The 25,303-nt window shown below is 39.0% G+C and overlaps 1 protein-coding gene across 10 annotated transcripts in view; it reads right to left on the reverse strand.

Moving 5' to 3' along the window:
* Positions 1-25,303, reverse strand: part of LOC114873977 (phosphatase and actin regulator 1) — a 172,620-nt gene that overhangs the window by 9,873 nt on the left and 137,444 nt on the right. For 6 of the 10 annotated variants that reach the window (XM_046288261.1, XM_046288264.1, XM_046288259.1 and 3 more), the window contains 5 exons: positions 7,855-8,055; positions 4,888-5,121; positions 4,570-4,819; positions 3,691-3,723; positions 2,071-2,216 (listed from right to left, as the gene is read on the reverse strand). In XM_046288261.1, coding sequence (XP_046144217.1) covers positions 2,071-2,216; positions 3,691-3,723; positions 4,570-4,819; positions 4,888-5,121; positions 7,855-8,055 — 864 coding nt within the window. The remainder of the gene's footprint in view (positions 1-2,070; positions 2,217-3,690; positions 3,724-4,569; positions 4,820-4,887; positions 5,122-7,854; positions 8,056-25,303) is intronic. The other 4 variants (XM_029182798.2, XM_046288262.1, XM_029182800.2 and 1 more) reach the window with 4 other exon arrangements.

The following is a 25,303-nucleotide window of genomic DNA, read 5'->3' on the forward strand; positions in this document are numbered from 1 at the left end:
CGTGGCTACTGAATTTTATTACAACGATAAGAGTGCTTCAAATTTTAATTAATATCTTTAATGAATAATTATCATCTATCATTTTCGGGTGCACGTGAATAAACATCCAAAATCGGTACACCCCTAATCAACACTACCTGTATCAAAGCCGCCAACCATATCGACGATCGAATCACGCAATAATAGTGTCGATTTATTTAAAGTCTGACCCGCTCGCGATTTACCACCAACGATCGAAGAACAGCTGAGACTTCGGCGAAGAAAGGGCTCCGGTTTGAGGGGCTCGATCGAGCTACAAGCGATCGACAATGTCGATGCAGTCCAAATCGATAGCATGCTGTCATCGCTGTTATCACTCTCAAGAAATTCTCAATAATTCACTGGATCTTTCTTTACTACTCCACCACATGAATTTCATTCAATTTTTTCTCACAATTTCAATTAAACTCTATTTATCGAACTTGAGCGGTGATTATCTGTCATCAACGCATACGGGAATTACAGGACTGTTAATTATTTTCTGTTTCAATGAAACGAAGGTTGGGAGAGATCAATCGAGAAGTAGAAATGAACGATTATTTTAATATCGTCGATTCGCGAACGATGGAGGCGGGAAACTAAGGCAAAACAACGGCCAGAAACATACTGAACCGTTTGCCAGCTATCTTCGGGGATTAATATAACCTTCTAGATGTTCGCGTGATCGCGCGTATGTCTATGTGAATAAACGTATCTCGCCGGGTGTATAATTAGTTCGGTCCGCGAACGCTGATTCTTAGATGTTTGCCAATCGCGCTATCGCTATCTTTCACGAATCAAATTTTTTTTCATTGAAAATAATTTGTAATAAAATCAAATCATCCAAAGATCAAGCCTGGAAGTAATTACTTTACTTAAAATGTTACAATCGGCAACCCACTTTATTTTGACTAAAATTGCAAACTGTACAACGCACGAATACCAAAGGTTTCGAATATACAAAAGATGGATCGAATTGAATGGAAAAAGATTCATCGAGAAACGTCACTGATTACTGCAAGAATCATTAACGGGTCCTGCAATTGCGAGAGATTAATCGCAAAGTAATCCGCGTTACGTTGAAAAAGAATGGCGTAGGAGAAATTTCAATTAGAGACGGTGACCGTTCCAGCTGTATCGTTTGTGTAATTTGCTAGCCGATAGAAGGCAAACAGAAAATGGAAAAAGGAAAAACGATAAAAGGTCCGACGGGCGAAGCATTGTTTCTCATTAAGCTTCCCAAGTAACTTTGAACGCTATCAAGCGTTTAAGGTATTAAAAAAGAAAGTACATCCCTTCGAGTGATCGTTAACTATAAAATCTCATTACGATGAAACGCAATTTTTCGTCCATCATCGACGTCCTTTCAAAAGATTCTGCCGGACTAAATATTCTATGCGTTTCATAGTTAATGATATCGAAGCTGAAAAGAGCTGACGCGAATTTCGCGGCTGTTTAAAAATTCATAATAGAACGTCGGGGATTGCGATGAACTTTAGACTAGATAATTAATTTCTAACGAGAATATTAACAATTACCATCGCTTTTCAGACAAAAGATATATCTGGCCAGGTTTCCCGTAGATTAAATATGGATTTTTAATGCACGTTCCCGTTTGTGAACGGAGGAAAAATTCATTTTGAATGTTCGTAATTCAATATTCATCACAGAAACCGAATAATATATTTCCGGCCTCATTTCGCGCTTGATATAATATTTATTATAAAATTCGAAGCACTGTGCAGTAAGTTTCGTGCTTTGTATCATTTGGGTTATTACTATTCTCCCCGCACGAAATCATTCGAATGAGATATTCAATCCGAAATGGAGTTTGTAATTATCAATAAAATGGAATACATTCTGAAACCTTTAATTAAATGGAATCGTTGTATGTATAATAAATTAGCTCTTCAAATTAATTACTATTTTTGGTGGTTCGATAATTTTTCATTACTAAACAAACTTTTAACGAAGATGATAACGAATGTGTTAAAATCAAAAGGTTTAATTCCTTCTTTCACCTCTAATAATAATCACTTAATTATTACTCACTTTTTTCATCGTCGTACTCGTCCCTGTAGAGTACCTGTCCATCGGCCGAATCTCCGTCAGCATCTTCCCTTATCACATACGGCCTCGCGTTTTCCTTGTTCTCGAGGGTGCACGGTAGGGCGAGGCCAAATCTGACTGGTCGACTGCTGAAAGAAAACGGCACAAAAAAATGGGAAAACATTAGAACGATCTGTCGAGGAAAATTTCGATATTGGTTGACGCTAGTCCAGAACCAATGTTCTACTCTACCACGTTTCAAACACGAGATACGAAATATGGAGTAAGGATGAAACAACGGCAACGACACAGGTGTGGGTGTACGTGTATGCAGAGAGTGTGAGACACGTTGATAAAGATAACAGAAGCAACTTGCGGCAACTGTGTGAAATGGACAGTTTGAAACGGCTTTATCAACCACCACGACAAAGATAACCGTTCCCCCTTCGCTTTTTAACGTGTCCACGATTGTTTGAAACACAGAGTATATACGTTTCTTTTGTATGCTGAATTTAAATTGATTACAACTTTTTTCCATGACACTACTTGTTTCTGTTACCATTTGTAGGAGAGGAATATATTGGAAGGGCTGATATCAATAGAACTACTGAATCGAACATGGTGGGTTCTGTACAGTTGGATCAATTTTGGAATTATTCGTTTACGATACAAATCGTGCATAAATTCTTCAAACTTCACAAACGATATTCCACAGAATATTGTGCTCAAACAATCGATTTTAAAAAATCCTTTGAGCTACCAGTTGAAAAATTCTAAATTCTTGCCTTAATTTAAACATAAAAGTTCGTGATATTTTTGTAAGGACGTAAGAAGATTATTAAAAAATGGTTAATTAAAAGTCAACCAGTAGCTGTCAGGCCCGTAAAAGCTTGAAATACAGCAAACCTTAAGAGGAATACCCTACAAGTTGTCCCTTTGAACGACTTTAAAAGCGTAGAAGCCGTGAAACACAAGAGGAGAAAATTCGAAACGTTTCTATAAGATCCATCGAAGCGAGACGAATCAAGCTTTCTGGAACTCGATTCGTCAATGGTTCATACTGAGATCCTCGTTCTCGTCGATCGATGTTTCGAGGTTCTCGCGTTGGACGCGGATAATGGAACGTGTGAAGCGTGGGCGACGGTTTTCATGGGTTTCCCTAGGGTTTTCTCATGCTTAAGGTCGTTTACGTTTACCATGCTCACGGCGCTCGTGATGCTGACACACAGAGAAAGAGAGAAAACGTGAGAAAGAGGCAGACAGAGAGAGAAAAAGTGTGAAGATCGATAATAAAAAGAAAATAAAATGAAATAGAAATAAAAAATATCTATACACACTTCCACTTAAAATTCATAGAATATTTCACCCTTTTGACAATGATTGTAATCAATTTTTTCTTTTAAGATTTTGGTGGACGTTCTATAATTTTATAGGGGAAGTGTATATGTAGAAGAGAGAAAATGTATAAATATGTACAAAGAGAAAAATAGAAAAAGATTAGAACATTGTTAGTTCTCTGCGATCAACCGCCGTGGGTAAGACAAATATTTATACAAATATATATATTTATATGTATATACCATATTGATTCGCGCATGCTTAGTTAGACCAATGTCCAATTACCATATTCTCATCCTAGGCCTCAACGGTGGCCTTCTGGTTAAGCATAAGAAAAATACGACACTTTACTAGTGACTGATAAATGTTCGATGAATGAAAATGAGCGAAGATTTCACACGGGATTTTCACCTCACACCGGAGCATCGTTCTCGATCCCTTCTACATCCATTTGAACCCTTTCACGCAAGGGTGGATCCGTACGACGCACCACGAAATAAGTACAAAGCTAAGGGGAGTTGGGTTATTCTCGCTTGTTGCACTCGGCGAAATTAAACCTGCACCTTATCGATCGGATCAACGTGACCCGTCGCCGAAGGGAGGATAGAAAAGGGACGGGATCGCGAGTTCGAGCGAGCAAAACGATCCGATGAAAGGAAGCTGCGATAGACGGAAGAAACAGAGAGAAATAGAAAGAGAGAAAGGAAAATAATACGAGAATACGGTGCACGTGTGCGTGAAAGAGACGACGAGAGGCCGGAAGGTGAAGAACGATGTTCCAGACGAGGCGGTGCTCTTCAGGGTCTCGAGATGTTTCCATTAAAGCTAGCGCGCTAATTAAATTCGAGCAAGAGTCATCATTCGAATCGTACCATTAATAATCACCCATTAAAATCGTCTGAGTGTCTCGAAGTGCCACTTAGAACAATAGAAAGAAAAAACCCTCTTATTTCCTGATTGCTCGAAACCTTGAAGAGGACCGTTTCTCGTGACGAATCTTAATGATTGTCTTAATCCATGAAAGACCCTTGGACATTCTCGAATCTAGATAACCCCGGAAGATTTGAAAAGTTTCAGTTTCTTTCTTTTTTTTTTTTTTGAAAACGAAAAGTGTATGTATTTTGAAAAGGTCCTGGTTGGCAGAGAATCCTGTTTGGCACTAACTTGAAGGAGGCATGAAGCTCCTGACGAAGGGTCAACGGCCTGTTCTCCTGCGTCGGCGTGTTCTGCGGTGTCCCAGGCCCACTTCCGGAACTTCTTTTCTTCAGCACGCTCTTCAACGGCACCGCGTGGAACTTTGGCTCCTTCGCCGGAATCTCCTCCACCCTCGACGTGTCGATACTCGGATCCGGCTGCGACATCCTTGCTACGTACATGTTGTCCTCCTCCTCGACGTCGAAGTCTTCCTCGTCTTCTGCAACAGAAAATAAGGATTTGATGTTAGAGAATATGGCAATGATGATTAAAGTTAAGTACACTTACCTTCGTCCTCGTAATCTGACGACAAAGGATTTCGTATTTGTCGTTGCTTGGCTAACAAGAGGGTAGGACTGGTAGAACTGAACATCGGCGGGGGTGGAATCGGTCCGATCTCGCTTAGAGGGATCGGCGGTTCCGGAAGTTCCGACAGCATCAACGTATTCTGAGGCGGAAGAGGGTAACACCTCTCGATCACCTGCTGGTTCTCGCTGCTTTGGTCTAGAACCCCCTTCTCCACTGAAAGCAGAAAGAAGAAAATATTAATTTTGTATTTTTTAATTAATAAATACGAACGAACCGTAGCTAGAAATTGTTTTATTCAATTTCAAAAGAAAAAGAACTCTGCACGCTATTTTTCGAGTTCGTTAAAGAACTTTTTCATTTTCATTCCAGCAGCCCGGCGCTCAAATTTTTCCCATTTTCCGCTCGTTTCACTGGAAGAAACACGAGAGGCGACGAGCTACGAATGTTGCACACCCTTTCAATTAAAATCCATCCGCATCGATGCAGCTTTTCGAGTTTATCTACGAGGGAAAAGTATCTCTCCTCTTGAAACGCGTCAGAAATTTATCGTGGCTGGTTTTCGGTAAAAAGAAAAATTCTTAAATAACAGCCCGACAACACGGAACCGCAGGAAATTTCAACGTAGCTACGAAGTTTGCGAATAGTTTCGCGGGATCGTTCGAATTCCCCGAATTCCCGGCCTCCTAAAGTCATCGAATCGTGAAGCAATTTCCAACTCGTCGACTCGCTTGAAAATTGATCGTTGGAAGCACCTTAACGTCAGGTAACTACTTCACCGTTAGTTGTTTAGAGTTACGGTATTAAATAAAATAAAAATTTATGTTTCCGTCGAGGATAAATTATCCACGGGTCGCGTACAAAAAAATTTCAAACAGAGAATAGACAAAAATTTCTCGGATTTACAATGGAATTTTTTGGGGTAACTGACCGTGGAATTTACGACTTCGCGTTTTGGATCTACTTCAAGTCTGACGTAGGGAATCTGAAACGAGAATTTGAACGGAACACGTACAGATCGTTTTTGGCTGAGCTTAGAATTATTAGCTTTATCTATGTTTCGAAAAAAGAATACGTTCAGCGTTCATTTTGTGTATGTTGTACATTTCTTTGACGCCTGTGTTCATCTGTGATTAATTACGACAGAAATTGATTATAATTTTGATAATTTGTATTAAATTTTAAGAAGTTGTCTTTAGCTCCACCTTGACGTATGTATCTACAAGTTCAAGGATTAAATTGTTCTTCACGAAGAGAACATTCGGTAGAATTCTGTTTCCTGAATTTGTTCTTTCATTTTTCAAAGGCAGATCGTATTCACTAAATGACTCGATTTCTTCGAAACGAATGCTCCTCTTTGAAAGCAACCCTTATCGAACGAAATTCCATGAAAAAGGTCGAAGAATATGTTCTTTGATAAAAGAGGATCAGGAGGAAGATGATTGAAAAGTTGAAATTTAAATAGAAAGAAATGATTTCTCGAGTACTTTCACGAGACTCGTCCATCGAATAGAAAGTTCGACAGTAAGGTAATAAAATTAAGGAATACTTGTTCAATGATCTATAACAGATCGCATCAAACAGTTGGCTAAATGGAAAGGAAGGAAGATGCGAATGTTTTCTAAGCAGAGCTGAAAGTTGAGGACGATTCGACGAGAAATTTCCTGACGTAACTATTACGATAAACTTTCATGTGCCGTTCTTAAATCGCCTTTAAAACTCTCGTTTACCTTCGAAACTTGAAAAGTTCGCTTTTATCTTCAACTTGTCCTTACCTCGAATTTACCTTCCAACAAAAATCTTCCTACGTATACAAACCGTTATCGAGAAGCACGATCTTTCCGGGAGATTTTAAAGCCAACCGTAGAAAAACATTTCCTCGTTTATATGAATTTTTATGAGAGAAACTTATTCAAGAAGACTTCTCGTTTTATATAAGCTGATAAAAAGTGCTTCGCGCGTCTTCCTGGTTATTGAATATTTAATATCGAACGGATCGTTTTTCCTTCGAGATGAAAGTCAATTTTTCGTTATCAAAAGCATTTTTATCAGTGGACGTATACACCGGTTAGCGATTATGTTTTATTTCCTGTAAAAATTTTAAATTTTCTCATTAATCCCTATGGTTAATTACAGTCCTGAAAAAAGCAATCCAATTTCGCGTTATCGTAACAATGAAAACTAAAATTATAAAGCAAACATTTGCAACCAACATTTCACCAAGCGGCAAGGTTTAATATTTCAAGCTTGTTCAAAATGAAAAATCACAATTACGCAAAAAATCTCAACAGTGAATTACACGAGGCGTTTGATAAAATTCTCTCGAAAATTCATTACACTGTTCCAATATAAAAATTCTTTCGGGAACAACGAAACAACGATTTTTCGGGCGCTGTGAATTTAATGGTTCATCGTGAAAAAGACAAAAAAAATAACCAACATCGTTGTATTAAATTGGCTGAAATATTCCTGATAAAAGGGAAAATGCAATTTACTGGTATAATATCGATACGATGCTATCGATTCTGAATACAAAACACAAAAAATAATGAAAACGTGAAAAGTAATAAAACTCATAATGTCAATTATATTTAATCATCTGAAAAGTGCACGTTAAATAACATTACAAACGTTAATTAAAACGTATAAATAACAATTGACGAGTACAGTGAAATGAAACGTTTCGCGCAATTCCCTTTCATCAATCTGTATCCTTTCATCTCCTAACAATTTGACGAACACAATAGAGTAATATGTTCATCCTTACAATACAAAACCTTCCACCCCTAGTCTAACATTTCCATCAACCATTTCCAAGGATTCAATTAATTTCATGATCCGTTCAATCTATTTTCCTCCACCTGACAATGACATAGGTATATCGAAGCTCAAAGCAACCACAAAGAGTTGGATTAAATGATTTTCCATCTCTTAGATAACTGTACTCACTGTCGAACAAGATCAGTCTCCTGGCTACCACCCTGGCTTCCAGGGTATTCGGCCTACTCGGCTTTTGCTGGTCCCCCGAATTCGGGGCTGCGGCCGAGACCGGCACGCTACCGGTCGTAGCCGTGCCCTGATTCGCTTGCGGATCACCGCTCGGCGATACCGCGCCATTTGCACTCTGTTCAGTCTTTTCCTTCTTCGGCTCTGCAACAGAAAAAAAAAATGCCAGACCTTCAGAGCGGGCGGACAGAAGGATCAGAGTTTGTGCGAGCGGTTACCGATTTCTTCGTTTCACTTTTCTAACGATCACTAACATTTCTCACTGGTCCTTAGATTGATTTATTTCGCTGAAATTCATGGAACCAACGTAGTAATATTTCGATAAGCCAAGGGTGGAGCTTTTTGTCGTTACAGGAAGAAATATGTTCAAAGTTCAAAGTTTAGGGTGATCGTTCGACATTGAACAGTTTCTTTAGTTAGTTAATGAAATTATCATTCCAAACTTGTTCGTCCAGTATTTATTAAATTAATGAAATTTAATAAAATAAAAATGAAACTGAAGATTCTAACGTTTAGCCACAGTGTAACGTAACTAAAGATCGATCTACATAAATCAATCATGGCAAGAATCAAAGTTCCTCGAGTGCAAAATCAAGCTATCAATCAAATTTTTTTCGATCAAACAAGAAACGACAGTTTCTTCTGTTCATTCCAACTTTCAGCACCGACAGTCTCTCAAGTGATAAATGAAACACCTAAATTACATTGAACTCGGCTCAAATTACTCAAGCTTCCAATTCCAACCCCAACGAGTGACAACCTACTGGAGATAATTAAAAGGAACGAGATCATGCCCCGCATCCGACAACGATCAATCCTCGCTTCCCTTAAATTGAAAAATAAATATACTCGAAACATTTTGCTCAATTTTTCTGAGCAAAGTTTTGATTTAATTGCGTCGCATTCGATAAAATGAAATTTCTACCCCGACAGTCAACGTGTTAATAACTTCAACGAAACAAAGCCTAAGCATGCCGCATTCAAGGAGACGAAAATTACCGCCTCTGGTGAAATTTCCCTTTGACAATCAACGCACTGAGAATTTACGCGAAGCGAAGTCTGGCCATATTTCATTCCAGAAGACGAAAATTAAGTCTTTCGCGAGATTCCTGCGCCGACAGTGAACCCGTTCGCAAAGTAGATGAAGCAAAATCGAAGCGCGTATTCGTGAAGAGGAGAATAAAGTTATTCGAGGAATTTCTACTTTGACAGTGAACGTATTAAGAAACGTAGGCGAAGGAAAGTCGAAACGCGTTTTGTCGAAGAGGACGCAAATGAAGTCATCCATGGAAATCCAGACTCGCTGATGGATCACCAGGCGAAACAAGATTTTCGTCGGTTCACGCGGATTGCGTTTCCGTATTCGCCCCCGTCGGATTTTCCTCCTACTTCCTTGGAAACGAGCCAATGGAACTGGTTGTCGACGTTACTAATAACGTCGACAACAACGTTAGAACGACGAAGGTCGTGCGAGCTGACAGCTTTCAGGAAAAGATTTCAACCTTTCAAAGCGAACTCGTGAAAGTCGAGCTAAATTTATTCGATCAAATTTCTTTTCCTGTTAGCGAATTTTTTGACGAAATCTTACAATATGTATTGCGTTATTTAAAAATAGCATAACAGTTTCACTATGAGGCAAGGTATCCTCTCACCTGGTTGAAAAGAATCCTTTCGAAATGTCCTCTCGCCTTCTCAAACACTTCTCCTTAAAATAACAGAACACCCCATCGATGGCGAGCAAAATTCACAGAACGATGCTGTTTTAAATTCGATTGGGTGCCATGACAGAAGAGATTCGAGTTCTTCGGATACGATACCCGCGAGCGAGAGCAGCGTGGTTCCGCATAGTCAGCACGCTCGAGAAAGACTGTTAGAAGTTAGAAACTCACCGCGGCTCGAAATAGATTAAGAAACGTTCGGATGTATTGCGTGACGATCTCTCGACGAGCGTTTCTTATTAGCCCAGATTCCTTGTCACACCGAATTCGAGCTGATCACTATTGTTAACCCTTTAATCCATACATTATACTAATCACGGTAATAATTAGTATTATACGCTGTATAAACGAGAAGCATAGAGCTATGATATTTGAAACTCATATATTTTCATTTTATATCTAGCAGAAAAGGGAAAAAGTAATATTTTTATCATCGAATGAAAATTTTATCTAAATTTCTTCAAACTGAACAATCCTTTTATCTTTACAATATAAGAATAATTAATGGGTTATTCAAGACAGAATCGATAAGGCAATGCTTCTGCAGAAGCTTCTTTTAGTTCCCTCAGTGGAAGAGATCATAAAGATACTGGATTCATTTTCTTCGATATTTCTACCGAATGATACTTCTCAATTAATCCAATAATGTTCGATTTCATTTTAGATATTTTCTCTGTTCTTTCTTTAACAATCCACTCGATCAGCCGATAGATAAATTATTATCTATAATCTTCTTTGCAGTGAAGAAAAAGTTCATTACTACCAAGTTGATTATCATTATAATTAAAGTATACTTGGTTTTATTTTGATGTATAGCTCTTTCTAAAAGAAGCATTGCGCCAAGTTACTCTACTTATATAAGCTATTGCAGTTCAAATTTCTAATGTACATCAAGATAAATTTAAATACGTTCATCTTTCTACATGTATTGTATTCTACGAGCCACAAATTATTATAAAAATATCGTTTTCACTATATTTACATTTACGTTCGAAATGAAATTCTTGACGACTATTTTCTCTCGTCATTTGAAATCTCAAATCATACTTAGAAATTGACCTATTTCTAGTTAGGAATCATTCGAGTTCAATGTCTTGAAACGCAATTTGACAGAAGCAAACGATTCAGAGTGGAGCAATTACGTCCACATTTGTCCGGTTCGACCGAAATAATTCGGAAACTATAGCGAAACGAACGCGTAAACTTTGTCGTTCGAGCAAAGCAACACGCGAGCCAAGTTTGACTCATGCGATTGTTGCGTGAAAATTCCGTTTGTTTTCTATGCCAAGTGCAGAAACCTGTACGAATTTCGAACACGTATCTCTGCACGCAACCATTATTTCACGTGTCGAGAAACAATTCTCAGAATCATGCCAGAGGTATTGGGTCATCCTACGAGTAACTTCATTTTCTCAGACAAGAGTGAAAAGGAAATTCAAACAGCACGCAATTTGATCGATCGCTTATAGGAAATTCTCGCTTCGAAACGATCGTGACGCTTTCGCATTGGCATTCATACGTCTTTCTACCGTTTCCATTAGGATCGTGACATCATCGTTTCGAGAAGGCAGGCAGAAGTAGTGGAATTTTAAAGCGTCGATTAGTCAGAGAACGAGTAAAGCTCGTCCGAACGATCGTAACAAACTGAGAATTCTTGTCTCGTCCCGTGGTCCTCTCGAACCAACAGAAACTGCGACACGTGTCCGCTTGTTATGGATTCGTAACACGTTCCTGAACAACGACTCTCCGTTTTTCGAGAACACGTGCGAAATTGAAGTCGGAGCCAGGCATCGGTTAACCCGCGTTATTTTTGTCTGTATTCCGTTCAAAGACAAAGAATTTTTCCTGCTAGAAATCGCGAAAATTCGTCCTTTTTATCCTTCACCGATTTCACTTCGGACGCTCGGTGGTCTGAAACTAGTAGTATAGGTCAATAGTTTCAGAGACGGTTCGATTTTTCTTCAAGAAAACAACTCTTCGACAATTCTCCACATTTCTATTCCCTATTTCTTATAAAATGATCCGAAATTTTTCAGAATAAAAGAATCTAAGCATCATAAACCACGCTGAACATGTATAAAAGCTCTATGGAACACGAGAACGAGACTGTATCACTCCTTGTACAAGTAGAACCTCATCCTCGGGAAATTCTCATTCCAGTTCGCTCCTCCCTGTCGTTTGAAACGCGCGCACGAAAATTCCAACAGCAGCAGAAACTCGACGAGGGATGAAGTCGCAAAAGCGTGTCTCGAAAACACGGGAATAGGTGGAGCGTATCGATCGTTGCTCCTCTCGTCGAGCTCGAAACGATAATGCTAAACTGCAGATTCGCGTCGTTGGGTTGGCAACGCTTGCAATAAAGGCCAACGTTATCTGAAAGTAGTATTGTTTACGGTTCGCTCGAGTTTCGAGGGTGCTTCTACGATTTTTCTCTCTCTTCTCTGGCTACCTCATTCCGCGGACTCGGGAACAACAGTTAAAGCTAGCAACTTCGAGACCGTTTATCGGTGCTTTTTTCCCTTCCCCTCTCGTATACCCTCGAAAAAAAAGCCCCGGGACTTGCCGGGTAATTGCTTCCGGTTAACGGGACGAGCGGTATCGTCTGGCCTGCGGTTAATCTTATCCCTCGTACCCCTCTTCCACGCTTTTCTTTCCTCCTCAAATGATACTCGTTTGAAACCCCAGCCGACGATTATACACGCAGAGAAATTTCGAAAAATAGTCCATTGCAGTGAATTAAAAGAATGTTCAATCTGTTTTAATTGATAAACTTTTGATAGAACGTTATGACTTTCGATGGAGTTGTTTGAAATATTGAAATTTTCAATCATTAAATTGAAATGCACAGCAGCCACGAAACAACAATGCAGCGTGAAAAAAGGAAAAATACTGTTGGTGAAAAGCTGGACGGAATATATCAAATTGTTTCGACGAGTCCGCAGGAATGTATTCTTTTGGAATAACTGTACCATTTATTGTGCATAAGCCACCTTTTCACTGATCTTTCAAGCTAGAACAAAAAAATGACTAATAGCGTTTTCGAGTCCGACAGAGATTATAATCGATTCATGTGTCCTCGCTTTACTGATACAAAGACCTTTTCGCGTTTGCCGAAAAATATTGTAAATATTGGTTTTACAATATTTCACGTTGAATACCGAACATTCATAGTTAGATTTGACGATTTCCAGTCGAACAAACCTTGTGTCAAAATTGTGAATAATTAACAGTTTCATTTTTGTAATTCAACTACAAACTGGTGGAGTTTAACAAGGGATACCTGTTTCTCGTAAATTAATCGTTGTCGGAAATTAATGTTTCACCAGGTACACGGAAAATTACATAAACCATGGTGAAACCGGTGACATGATAACAAGATACAAGTATAACGAGCAACCGTGTAGTACGGGTTTGGGCTTCTGGCGTAAATTGAATTGTTTCACGGAACTTTGCCCGATAGACGGTCGACTAATTCACGCAATACTAACTCGGCAAAAGTTCAGTTTCAACGGGGCGACAGCTTATCAGTACTTGAGTACTATGACAAATTCAGTAGTTCTATCCCGAGTCCGAATTTCAGTATAAACTTTCTCTACAGATAATACTATATCTTGTCTCTACTTTATATTCTTGTTTCAAACGAACGACTTGAACCGATTAGATTTCTAATTTTGAACATTTTCCTTCCCGATATAATTGCTGTTCACCGATGACCATCGTGGCAATCAACGTGTTAATTGCACAAATTTCGAAATGATCATTCGAATATCGTTCAACGATCAGAAATAACCGAACGAGCTTAAGGGAAAAGGAACAAAGGAAGTAATCTCCCTTATTTTCCGTGAAAAGACCCTCACAAATCAGCCTATGTCGGATCTATTCTTAATCCCAGGATTTGTTGATTCAGCATGTGACGCAGGGAATCTCGATTTAACCGATACCGCTTAATTCGACCAACGGAAACCTTGCAAAATACAAGACCGCGTCACGAAGATCGATTGGAACGTCCGAGGAATTTCACGGGTGTACAAAATGAAATTACCAGAGGCTGAATAATACCGTGCACGAGATCTCGATGAAAGCAACGGGCTGATGTTGACTGGGACATCGTGGAACGACGTCGTGTCGCGTCTGGTTAAACACTTTGAATCGGTTTTACGCGTTAAAAGCTTGCTACAGAGGACTCGAGACGCGGAGCGGACAAGTCGAACGACAGAAGCACTGGAAACAGAATTATTTACTCGGGTAATGGAATACATTTGTAATCGTGGGATGATTCCTTGATTGTTCGGTACAAATGTAATCCTTAGAGTTGCGTTCGTAGCTTTAGAATAATCTTACTTCGATGATCGTATGAACTCTAATAAAAATTAGAAAATTAATCATCGTCCACCGAACTTTAGCAGAATTTTTATCTTAAACAAATTTTAACAACTAGTCTTGCGAAAAGAATTTACGATTTCCTGGCAACGAGCAGTTTAATTACCAGCTCAAGCATCAATATTTAACTCGCAACACCTGGCGCGTTTCACGCGTTCCAGCAATAGCAATTATCTCGTGCACGCCACGTTCGAATCGCTGCAGCACATAGCACGAACAGGCTGCTTAATCGTCCATAGTTTCCATCAGTTTTCAAAGTTTCTTGGGCGTCCGATATCGCGTTAGACGGACCAGTTTCGTTCCGCAGTAGTTACGCTCAATCTGAGGTCAGACACGTCGCAATATAGATTAAACCGAGCGATTTTACTTCTCTCCGTTTTTTATCATCTATGAAAATTAATCTCGATTAATTATCGTCTGGAAAGATCGGAGTTAAACTTCGCCAATAATCTAGCACGAAACAAGCAAGTGGTTGTTGATTAATTTCTAGGCAGATTGCCACGATTCTTATCGATTGTTGGAAGCGGTTTAAGGGAAGAAAGCAAGCATTGTGGCTGGGCCAACGAACCTCGGAAATCTGAAGAAAAAGCAATGGCAAACGGTGCGCAGAATGCCGCAGAACGATTCTAAGGCACGTACGCTCGTATTTCGAGCGGAGGGGTTGCTGTCTCGCTTAGGGGTCGTCGACACCGGCGCGTTTTACTCCTGCCGTCGATCGATCTTCCTTTTTGCTAAAGCCTAAGGAATAACGGCAACCCGGTCAACCAGGCTACGAAACGTTCCTTCTTCGTTTCATTTCAAGACACGCGATACCGAATTACATTAATCCTTTTAATCCCAATTATTCCTGACTCCTAAATTGGATCCCAATGAATTTATACGGTTTTAAGTTAACGAGATTTATTTAATTATGCTATCAAAGTCAACTGTAGCGCTAAGAAACATTTATTCGTACAGATTCTGTTTCTTCATTTTCAAGGAAACGATAATTCTCTAACATAATGAAATTTTTCACCAGACGAGGAAATTTCCCCAGTGTTAAGCTCATTGTCAAAGGTACTAATGTGCCCGAGGATAATTCGCGTTAAACGAAATTAGCGATAACGAAAATGTAGCGCGAAATTGTACGCTGGCAGAATCCAACGGAATCGTCGTTAAACGGAGAAAATTAACGACAGACAGAGTTGGTGCGTTTAACTTCGTTACCTCTGTTTCTCTTCTTGATATCGGAGCTGCTGTTACATTAAATATAAAGTTTCTCTTTGACTGTGTTCCTTGAATTGACGAACATTTCACGTGCTAATTATGCGCGGGCACGGTGTATTTCGAGTGGTGCAGAATTCGAGTCACGATTTAATTGATGCCGGTTTGTTCGCGCTTCAACCCTCGAATGGCGGACCATGGAGAGGGCTTCGTTCAATTTAAAATTATTTTTTCGAAATTAATTAATGTCAATTTCGAAAATCTAATTTTATTTAATGGACGGTCGAACAGTCGGGTAGTAGACAAATAATGGACCAATGGCGAACATAATTTGCAGAGGATCGCAATTTTACGGGAACGATACACCCCGTGTGGAGCCGGTACGCGGTAATCGTGGTTTGCAATAATACTGTCGCCGCACAATCTCGTTCGTAACAAATTGCATTTTATCCCGCTACACCGAACCCATTCGGTTTATGGAATCGTCCATCGATGACAAACACACGAATCGCCGCGAACGATTCGCTTCATTTCATTCCTCGAGCCTCGTTTGGTCTGCAAAGTTTGCGCTTCGCCATTTGCCAGTTTTTGGTCGGTGTTTAATGGAAAGTTAAATCGACGGGATACTATTGATTCTACGGACTATGTGTAACTACGTACGTGGCTTGTAGACTTGTTTGCACAAACAAGGAATGATAAATCCGTTAGGAAATTTCCTGTGCCGCAATATTCTGTTAATAATTCAGCGACTGAGTTTGATTAAGAAAATTGTTGGCAAACAGCTTTGTTAATTAATTTGTGAAAATATTAATTTGAAGGAGAACGTTTATCTACAAGAAGAAAATTTCTAAAATATTGAATCGATCGTATCCCAATGATTTTCGCAAATTTATGCACCAGGTTAAATTTAATTTTCTCTTTTCCCTCGAAAAATGTAACTTTATTTTCTGCCCTCCATCAGCGTCCGTTTTACCAGCGTTATCGATCCAGATAACGAGAGCTTGCCGATGCAAAGTATCTATTTTCGTGAACGAACGGCTCGGTCGATCCTGCATTTATGAATTTTTCATCCTGAATAAAGGCATCGTCCCTTCGCGAATATCGTCTAGCATTTCTCCTCAATTAAGCCTTTGAACGTGTTCTTTTATCGGAAAGCTGGCTGAAAGACTTGGCTGAGAAACGAGCTGAATGGCATTTCGGAGGTCGAGATGGTTCATTGAGAAGTCGCGAAAGAGAAAACGGGAGCATGGAAATTGACTGGCGTGAACTGGTATTATCGTCGGAAGGAGTTCTACGTTTTACGATGAATGAGAACGTTCCGTCAAAGGTCTGTTTCGAGGCATTCCAGAAACGATGCAAAACGAGGATATCTTTTTCTTCGACGTTTCATTTTCCATCGTGCTAAATCCGATGAATAATTCAAACTGTTTCATTTGTATTGGAAATATATTCAACGTGATAATTTATGCGCAGATAAATGGAGGAAGTTTGACGTTCCTCGATTTCTTTGAAAACTTTGAAAACCTTTCTATTCTATTGATAGAAACAGAGGTAGAGATTTTCGAAATTGTTATCACTCTGAATTTCACTTGAAACAGATTCAACCGCAACAGCGAAACCATCGACCATTAGCTGCAACACGACCGATGAGTTAAACATGCACAGAGTAGAATAACTTTTGTCGAATATTTCATGAAAACCGATGCACCGACCGCCCTGTTATCGCAGGTTACATCGTGTTCCTGTTTTTATTTACGCAATGAAAAGCATTCGAGTAGGCTGACCGTAGGAAACCTCGATCTCTAGATAAAACCGACCAGGAGAAAGAGTGGAAAAACGATGTGAAAATGGGTCAATAGCGTCGAGCCGAGTTCCGTTCTCGCAAATCTGCGCGATAGGCTCGTAAAAAAGGAGCTACCCTGGCCGATCAAAGCTGGCCCTTTTTTCTCCCTCGTCCTCTGTCTTTTCTCGGCTTAACGTACGATTAATGACCCACGGGGTTTTCGCAATCCGCTCGTAACAGCCTCCCTCTTCCCTTCAGGGATAGACCGGCTTGCCTTTTAGATTACCAAGCCAGCCTGAAAGGACGAGTTTGTATTTCGTTTTACGAGCGAACGTTGCGATCTTTTCTCGCAAACGCTACGAGAAACGGTGGCAAGGAACGGTCCTGACGGAAACTTTATACCTCGACAAGTTTCTTACGTGTTTCGTGAAGGAAATTGTGAATTCTACTTCATTGATCGTGTTCAGCACGACCGAAAGAGGATTTTCAGTGAAATCTTTCTTAGCAGATTTAATCCACCTTTAATATTTTTCTTAAATAATAAAAAAGCAAGTTTATTTTTTAAATAATGACCTCGCGTACGTGTAAATTTGGAGTATTGATGTTACAGAACAATTGCAATTGAAGATATTATTGTAATTTAGGTTTATATTTATGTTAACATTTTGTCGAACACTCATCACTTTAATGGAAATATGGAAACATTATTCAATAATCGAATTACCGCCTATAATTATTATTGTGGATAATTTTCCAAGAGTTTCCGCGAGATAAATTTATTCCTTATTTAGAAATAATTGAAACACGACGCGAAACTAATAATAATGTGACTAATAATCGAGATGATCGTGGGATATCGAACGATCGCGTGTTTCACCCCCAGCTATCTAACAATTAATTAATAATCATTATATGCTTGTTGTTTGTGTTCTATTCGTTTCGCTATACAATTTCTATTATCCAGATTAATAGAGAGACATAATGCAAGTTTAATAAGAGAAATTTACGGATAAATAAAATTTGTATCTATACCATGTTCAAAATATTTAAAACCCATCTCAGCTACTCTAACAAAATGAATCTCGATATCAATGATCATTTTTGTTATATTCATTCTCAGTGCGCTCTAATTTCACAAAAAAAAGGGAAAAATTGATCTTCAACTGCAAATCGAACGACCGTATGTATCGAAATTTCTAGTTCGAGATACTCGAACACAATGAAATCCAGCAACGAGAGCAATATTCGAGGCATGGGTTAACGTAGCGAACGACGATCTTTTTTATCGTCTCGTTGGAAACAGCTGCGAAAAGCGAGCTGCGTTGCAGCTGCAGCTGCGACCAGCAAAACGTTTCGTACGATTTTTGCGGAGACGACTCCACTCGAAAAAAGCAACTAACATTTTTATCAATCCACGCATCCTTTATTTTGATGATTTTAATCTTTGAAATTATACTGTTATTTAATAATCAGATATTTATGCGTGATTTGATAAAAGAGATTGAAATCTACGACGAAATTAGCCGTAGCCGGAGCAAAGCTAATTATTTTTGTCGAGAATGCAATTAAGCAATGAAAGTACCGAGTTGCCGTTTCAGCTCGGATTTTAAACGAATTACCGTGCTCATCGGGACACCAGGGGTTTTATCAGGATAATCAGCGTCGACCGATCCCACGAAAACGCGACACTAATTAACCATCGATGTCGACGCGAATCATCTCCCCAGTGGGCTGTTCCTCGCTGACCGATAATTATTCACAGTTTCAGTTTCGTTTAACGAATCCCCGTCCAAATGTCTCACGAATAATTTTATTTATTTTAGTAATAAAATAAAAAAACGAGCCTCAACGTTGTAATGTTCGTTACAACGAAACAACAATGTGTCAGGAGAAAGGAAATAAAATAAAATGAATCATCCCTTTCTGTTTGTTTCTCGTACAAACATCTCGCAGTATCAAAGCCGCCACAGAGTTCGTCGTTTAGTCGTTAGCCATAAAAGGGTGACGTTACAAAACAAAGGATACCAGCATTAAACGTTGCACAACTTCGTTTGTGTCTCGATGTTCTCTGTGCGACGAACGCGTTTTCTTTCCGACGTGTTCCTTGCATAATGCAACGTCGGTGCAACGACACCGACTCGCTGCACTATTTACCGGTGTCGGTTGAAAGCAACCCTCTACACATCCAACCCCTTCCCTTCCGTCGTGGTGGGGTTCGAGTTACAACCAGACCGTTTGCTTCTAACCACTGAACACAATCACCAGCGAGAAGGAAATTGCAAACTCGCCTTGCTTTTCAGTAAATATTGAACCAACCACGATATCTTGAAATAACAGAGTCTCCGGTTGACAAATGTGCCTTCTCTTGCCACGCGAAGAATATCCTGTTGCATTTTCAGATATGCGCAAGAATAACTCGGCGAACCACAATTTACGAGTCTGAATGAAAATTTATGGGCATGTGCAGGCATCTCAGGTATGAATAAGCAGATGCATTTTTTATAACTGCAATGTGCGGCTCTTGAGACGGGTGGAATGCGCCCTTATTGCGTAACAAGATCAATATTTTCATACCGGCATCTCAAGATAACTCTTTGTACACTTGAAGATCAGAAAAATTAATTTAATTGATTCGATAGTGGTATTAAGTAGTAAAGTCAATGAAAGATCAGACACGCGGTGAAACGGGTTAAAATAAAAACTATAATAGTAAGATTTGAATCTCCTATTTCAGGTTTATTTTGTAACCGCACAGACGTAAAGTAATTCACGAAGTAACCATTTTTACCCCACCGTTCATATTTTCCTTTATCGCGGCTCATTTGACGTTTTTGCGGCCGCCATGGCGGGCAGAAACGAGGCTATATATTCCTAGCTCATTTTTATTCAAATCTGAACACGACGCGAGGAAATTCTTCAAAATTTAATGAAAACGTATCCCACGTACGGTGATTTTTCACGTTGAACACAGAAATGCTTGGATATTCTTTCCTGAACTCCCTTGCTTTTTAATGAAACGACTGAAACATTAACCTTCTGCCAGCTTCTTATTCCGAGCGAACAAAGCATTAAGATATCAAGTATAAAAATGTCTACATAATATCTCTATTAATCCTTTCGTTGATCCTCTGAGTTTTATATAAAAATAACTTTTCACGACTAAAATTACAAGTTCTACTAAAAATTCTGCGGAAAGAATACTGAAATAAATTTACTTTTTAAACACCACGTGTAATAAAAAAATGTTAACCGAGCTAAAAGGAATATACAAAAAGAAAAAAGAAATAGGATAATATTTAACATCAACCCTTTGTTTGAAAATCTTTCACACCTCATTTTTAGCGTACAATAAATTATTCTCCCCGAATGGATATTGTCTATTTACAACTAGGGGAGCAATGTTTATTCGCTGGATAGACGAACGATTATTAAAGGCGCTGAAAGAATATCGCAAAATGGCAAATGATCACGGTCAGGATTATTATAAAGCAAAAGAACGCCCACGCGGTAACGACTGGCGTCATTCCGCTCGCTTTCCGCTCTCCCTCGGGCTTCATTAACGTGCGTCATAAAGCAGCAACGCAGCGAGAAGCATTTTTTTCGAGCGATAAACCGTACTGGAAAATCTACCGGATTTAGGCATTAATCAATTGGATCCATGATACGAACAGCATCCGTGAAGAATCTTTTTTTATTTCTCTTGCCCGGTCGATTACGAGGATATCTGTTACAGTAGAATAGACCGTGTGTGGTCAGACATTCTATAGGCGGTAGAATCTTTGACGAAATTCAATGATTTCTACGAAGGTCGCAACATTTTTTCGACTAAATTTTAAGACTGAAGATTTTCCCTTAGATACAAGGAAAATATCCGACATCAGCAGATATTAATGAGTCCTTTTTGCAGCTGATGCACAGGAACGCGGCACTCGGAAAAGGAAAAAAAGGATGAGTTCTTCCGTTTAATCATCGTTCTGCCGTGCAACGGAACAGCAGCGCGACAAAAAGACTGGAGGAACAATTTTCCTCCATTTGCAGAGGAAGTGGTTCGCTTCGCGATCCTAGATCCCCCGTTTGAAACGCTCGTTTCCGCTCACGATCGAGATTATTCCACGGCGAACTAATCACCGATCGCAACGATAAATACCACGGTCCCTCGATTAAAATTCTTATTAAACAGCGAGAACGACGAGCGCTGAAAACAATTATATTCCACGCTTCGTGAATTCCCGGGAAAATAAAAGGGGAAAAAAAATGAGAGATGTCGTTTCGTTATGCGACCACGGTCTATCGATTTTCTGCCTCGAGAACGCTCCTCGCCTCTTAACTCGATTTTATGAATGACTCGCTAATTGCACTTTATGCAACTCGCTTGTCCACGTTTGCGAAGAATAGAATTTATCATCTTTCTCGGATGTATGGTCGAATGAAATATTCGAAACAGAAACGATGAAAAATATTATTTTGAATTATTTCAGGAAATATACAGAGCGAGCGACTTCATTTTGGTAATAAAAATTTCATCAAAACGATGCACTTTTAACCTACTAATACACAAAGCTGCATCCTAGCATTTTCCTGTGCCTTTTGTACCTCTTTTGTATCTCTTTTTTTTCTATCTTTCATTCCGTTTATCTTAGTATTTCAGTGCTGTATATGCACAATAGTCGAAAATTCATCCACCAAGTTGATCGCAGCGAAAATCACTTTAGTTTCAGAAGAATTTTATTTTTAGCCACCATTTCAACACGCGTTTTGATCGAACAGTTGCTTGCTCGGTAAAAATCGTGAAAAATTCGTTCCTCGAACGTGTCGAGACGTCATCGTATAAACAGCTTCTTCCAGATGAAATTTCATATCGTATTAAATATTTCAAAACACAGTGTATAATTAACCCTCGGACCACGGGGAGAGTCCCAATCTCACTCAATCCTTTCCTGGAGAGAGGAACAATGTCAGTCATAGAAGTAATTACTTTGGAATCGAGCTTTTCTATTGGCACGTTTAAATATCATTTCATCGTAAGCTTCGCTGGCAAATAGGATCGAATCGAAAGTTATCGATCGAACGAATCGACGGCTAGTAAATAGAGAACCGTCGAAATCGACGATCAAACGGGACGAACCTATTAGCGAAATGAAACCGAAGCGAGGCGAGGCGAAACAGGTAAATTACTGGAGCAAAAAAAGAGTGAAACGGAACGAGAAACTAGGAGATAGTTTATCTTGAAAATACACATGGATCGCTCAAAAAATTCTAGGAATTATTTTCCCTAACATTTGTCTGCATTCACTCGAAATTCTCCTTTTTTTTACGTTACATATGAATCATGTCTTTTAATATTCATTGTTGATATAGATATGAATTCAAATTTCGTACTTTTCAGCAGGTACCCAACAACAAACTCTTTAAACTAAATTCAAATTACAAACTACTTTTAGTTAACTATCGCTCACATAATGCAAGGAAAATGGGGCAATTTTGTACGTTGGCTGGTCTTTAATGTAAATTTTCGAGCATGATATTCTTCTTATCATGATAATAGGAGAAAGATAAGAATTATCATAAAAATTGAGAAAATAATAAGGTGTTTGAGACGAAAGGGCGAGATACGACTGAAGATAAACATTACAATTAGGTTTATCACGAGCAATGAAGTTGGCAACGACCAAGGGTATTAAAAGAGAGAGAATTGGGACGCAGGAGCCCCGAAATTCGTAGTCGGCGCCTGGTGATTCATCAATGAAAAATTCGACCCACTTGTCACACCGCGGCTGGCATTAATAAGCTCTGCAAATCCGACGAGCAGCTTTAACAACACGACCTCGACCCGATCGTCGAGTCGTCGCTGCCAACAAAGATTTTCACTCCGTTCCCGCCGATTTTTCGAACGAACAAAGAACTTCCATTATGACTTTAGATCATCCAGGAATTTTTATGTCTTTAAAGCAAGAAAATACATCGAAACTTCCAAGTAATAAAACGTTGAACATTGAGACTTACGTGCCAAATGTATAAAATTTTGAACATTTCATATAAAATTTCGTATTTGGAGAAAATTCTTCAAGAAATCTTTCAGCTATTTTATTAAAAAATTGATGAAATTTATGGCCCTCCCGCCTCTAATTCCCCGCATTTAACTATTCCATTTAGAAAGAATATTTTTAAAGGAAATTCATGGGGACGGTAGATCATCTTATTTACCAGTGACACGACTTTAATAATTGACAATTTATACGCGTTCAGAGGTAACTCTCTCTACGGAAGTTTCCAAGGGAACGAGCGGATCTTTGTTAATCCTGGGGAAGTTTTTGTTCGTCGCCGTGACGGAACTGCATAATCTTTCCGAGATCGAATTAATTCAACTTCGACAAAAAGACCAGACCGTCCTTCCAAGTTCTACAACCACCTTTTTCCCTTTAACGCACACTTTGGTAACTCGTCGTTCCTTAAATCGTGCCTTCAGATTAAAACGAGCTGGCAAATATACGCTTCCATTAAACATTTCCTACCATTCAACCACCTAAAAGTGTACTATTTCATCTTTTATCCTTTCATCATTAATTAAAAAAGTATCACTAACGTATAAATAGTTGCAGTTATAACAAAATGTGTTCGTATAATAGGTTATTAATTAATATACTGCGATTTCTAGATCGTGCATACGAATTGAAATTTTATAGAACTTCTAATAAATATGCAGTACTAGTGAATTGAATTTCTAAGTCAGTTCGAATTCACTGAACCCCGTTGATCTTTTGCCAGAGAGCCATAAAAGCGAGGAACACTCGAGTTCTATCGCCATCGACAAAAGCAAACTGGCTTTTTAAATAACAACTGTGCGATTCACGGGTCAAAGGTGAAACCGTCGAAAAGTTTAGTTTTAGCAGAGGCGGAAGTTCGCGGTCCAGTTTCCATCTGCGTTTTCTCTTTATACAACGTAATTACATTGGAGATTTTCCAGGCTGGATTATTTAAAAATATTTCTATGAAACAGCGACGGAAACACTGGTAACTTGACCCACCAAGGCTTTTAAGAGGTCAAGATAAAATTAAACTTCAATCATCCCTTTTAGAAATAAATAATTAAAACTCCCTTTCATAATCTAAATCAGAAAGCCATATAAAATGTTGTACCTTTAATCAATGCACCTCGATAATGATTGCATCAAATTAAACGACGGTAATGAAATTCCAATAACGTTAAATATTACACGAGAGACATATTCTTGGCGCAGAAATATTTAATAACTCGTATAATTAACCAGTAACGATATAAACGACACACGAGCAATTTCGACCCGGTCATACCGTCTGGTGAAATGATTAATTCGCAATCTCGCGAGAAACCAAGTCGATTTTAACAACGCTTAAACTGCAATTATCGACTGGCTTTTTCTGTGCTATTCATTTACACGACGAGAAGGAATGTTTCAGAGCGATGGTAAAATGTGCTTTTCGGTTCATTGATATCCATGCGGTGTAGATCGACATTTTTCATCGGTTATTTTCGCTTCCAGCGAATTCAGGACACGCAAGCTCGGCATACGTCGCCGAAAAACACGGGGAAAGCTCGTCCCTCGATTTTTCGATGACAAACAGAGGAAAAACAACCTGTCTCACGATTAACCGCACGAAGCTCAATAAATAAACTTGGCCGCTCGATAAATAACGAATATCATCTTTCGAGAAATTTCAATATTTAGATTAGAGATACGTGCAGGTAAAAGGATTGGTTTTATGTCTTTTCCATCATCATTTTTCCGAAGGAAACCTGATTTGATCACGAATGTAGTAGAATTTCTAATTTTCAAATACTAATTAATTAGTATAACACTATATAAAAATGGTCCAAAAAATATTGATTAACCCCTTCGCATCCACAGACGAGATATTTCGCCAACTGATTTGTAGCCAACTAATTTATAGAACGAAAAGTTCACGACTCGTTCTTAAATTAAAAAATTACGCAAGATATCTTGTCCAAAATGTCAAACAAACGACACTGAATCGGGAAATATCTTGTATAAAAAATCGAAGGGATAATAATCAGTTGGCGAGATATCTCGTCCATGGATGAGAAGGGGTTAAACAGGGTGTCTCTCTTTGACACTTATCAAAAACGCAGATAGTACCACGGCATTTTTTAAAATAAATCGATAGTTTAAACCGGAGCTAGCGAATACAAGGTTCTTCATTTTGGTATTTTTCATTCGAATGATAGCGGATAACGGGCCCACTGGAGCAGAACAGCGAACAGGGTAAACAATGAACTATTAACGCGATCTATACGCGAAGCAAGTGCAGC

The sequence above is a fragment of the Osmia bicornis genome, chromosome 12 (genome assembly GCF_907164935.1).
Source record: "Osmia bicornis bicornis chromosome 12, iOsmBic2.1, whole genome shotgun sequence".
In the NCBI taxonomy this organism is placed as follows: domain Eukaryota; kingdom Metazoa; phylum Arthropoda; class Insecta; order Hymenoptera; family Megachilidae; genus Osmia; species Osmia bicornis.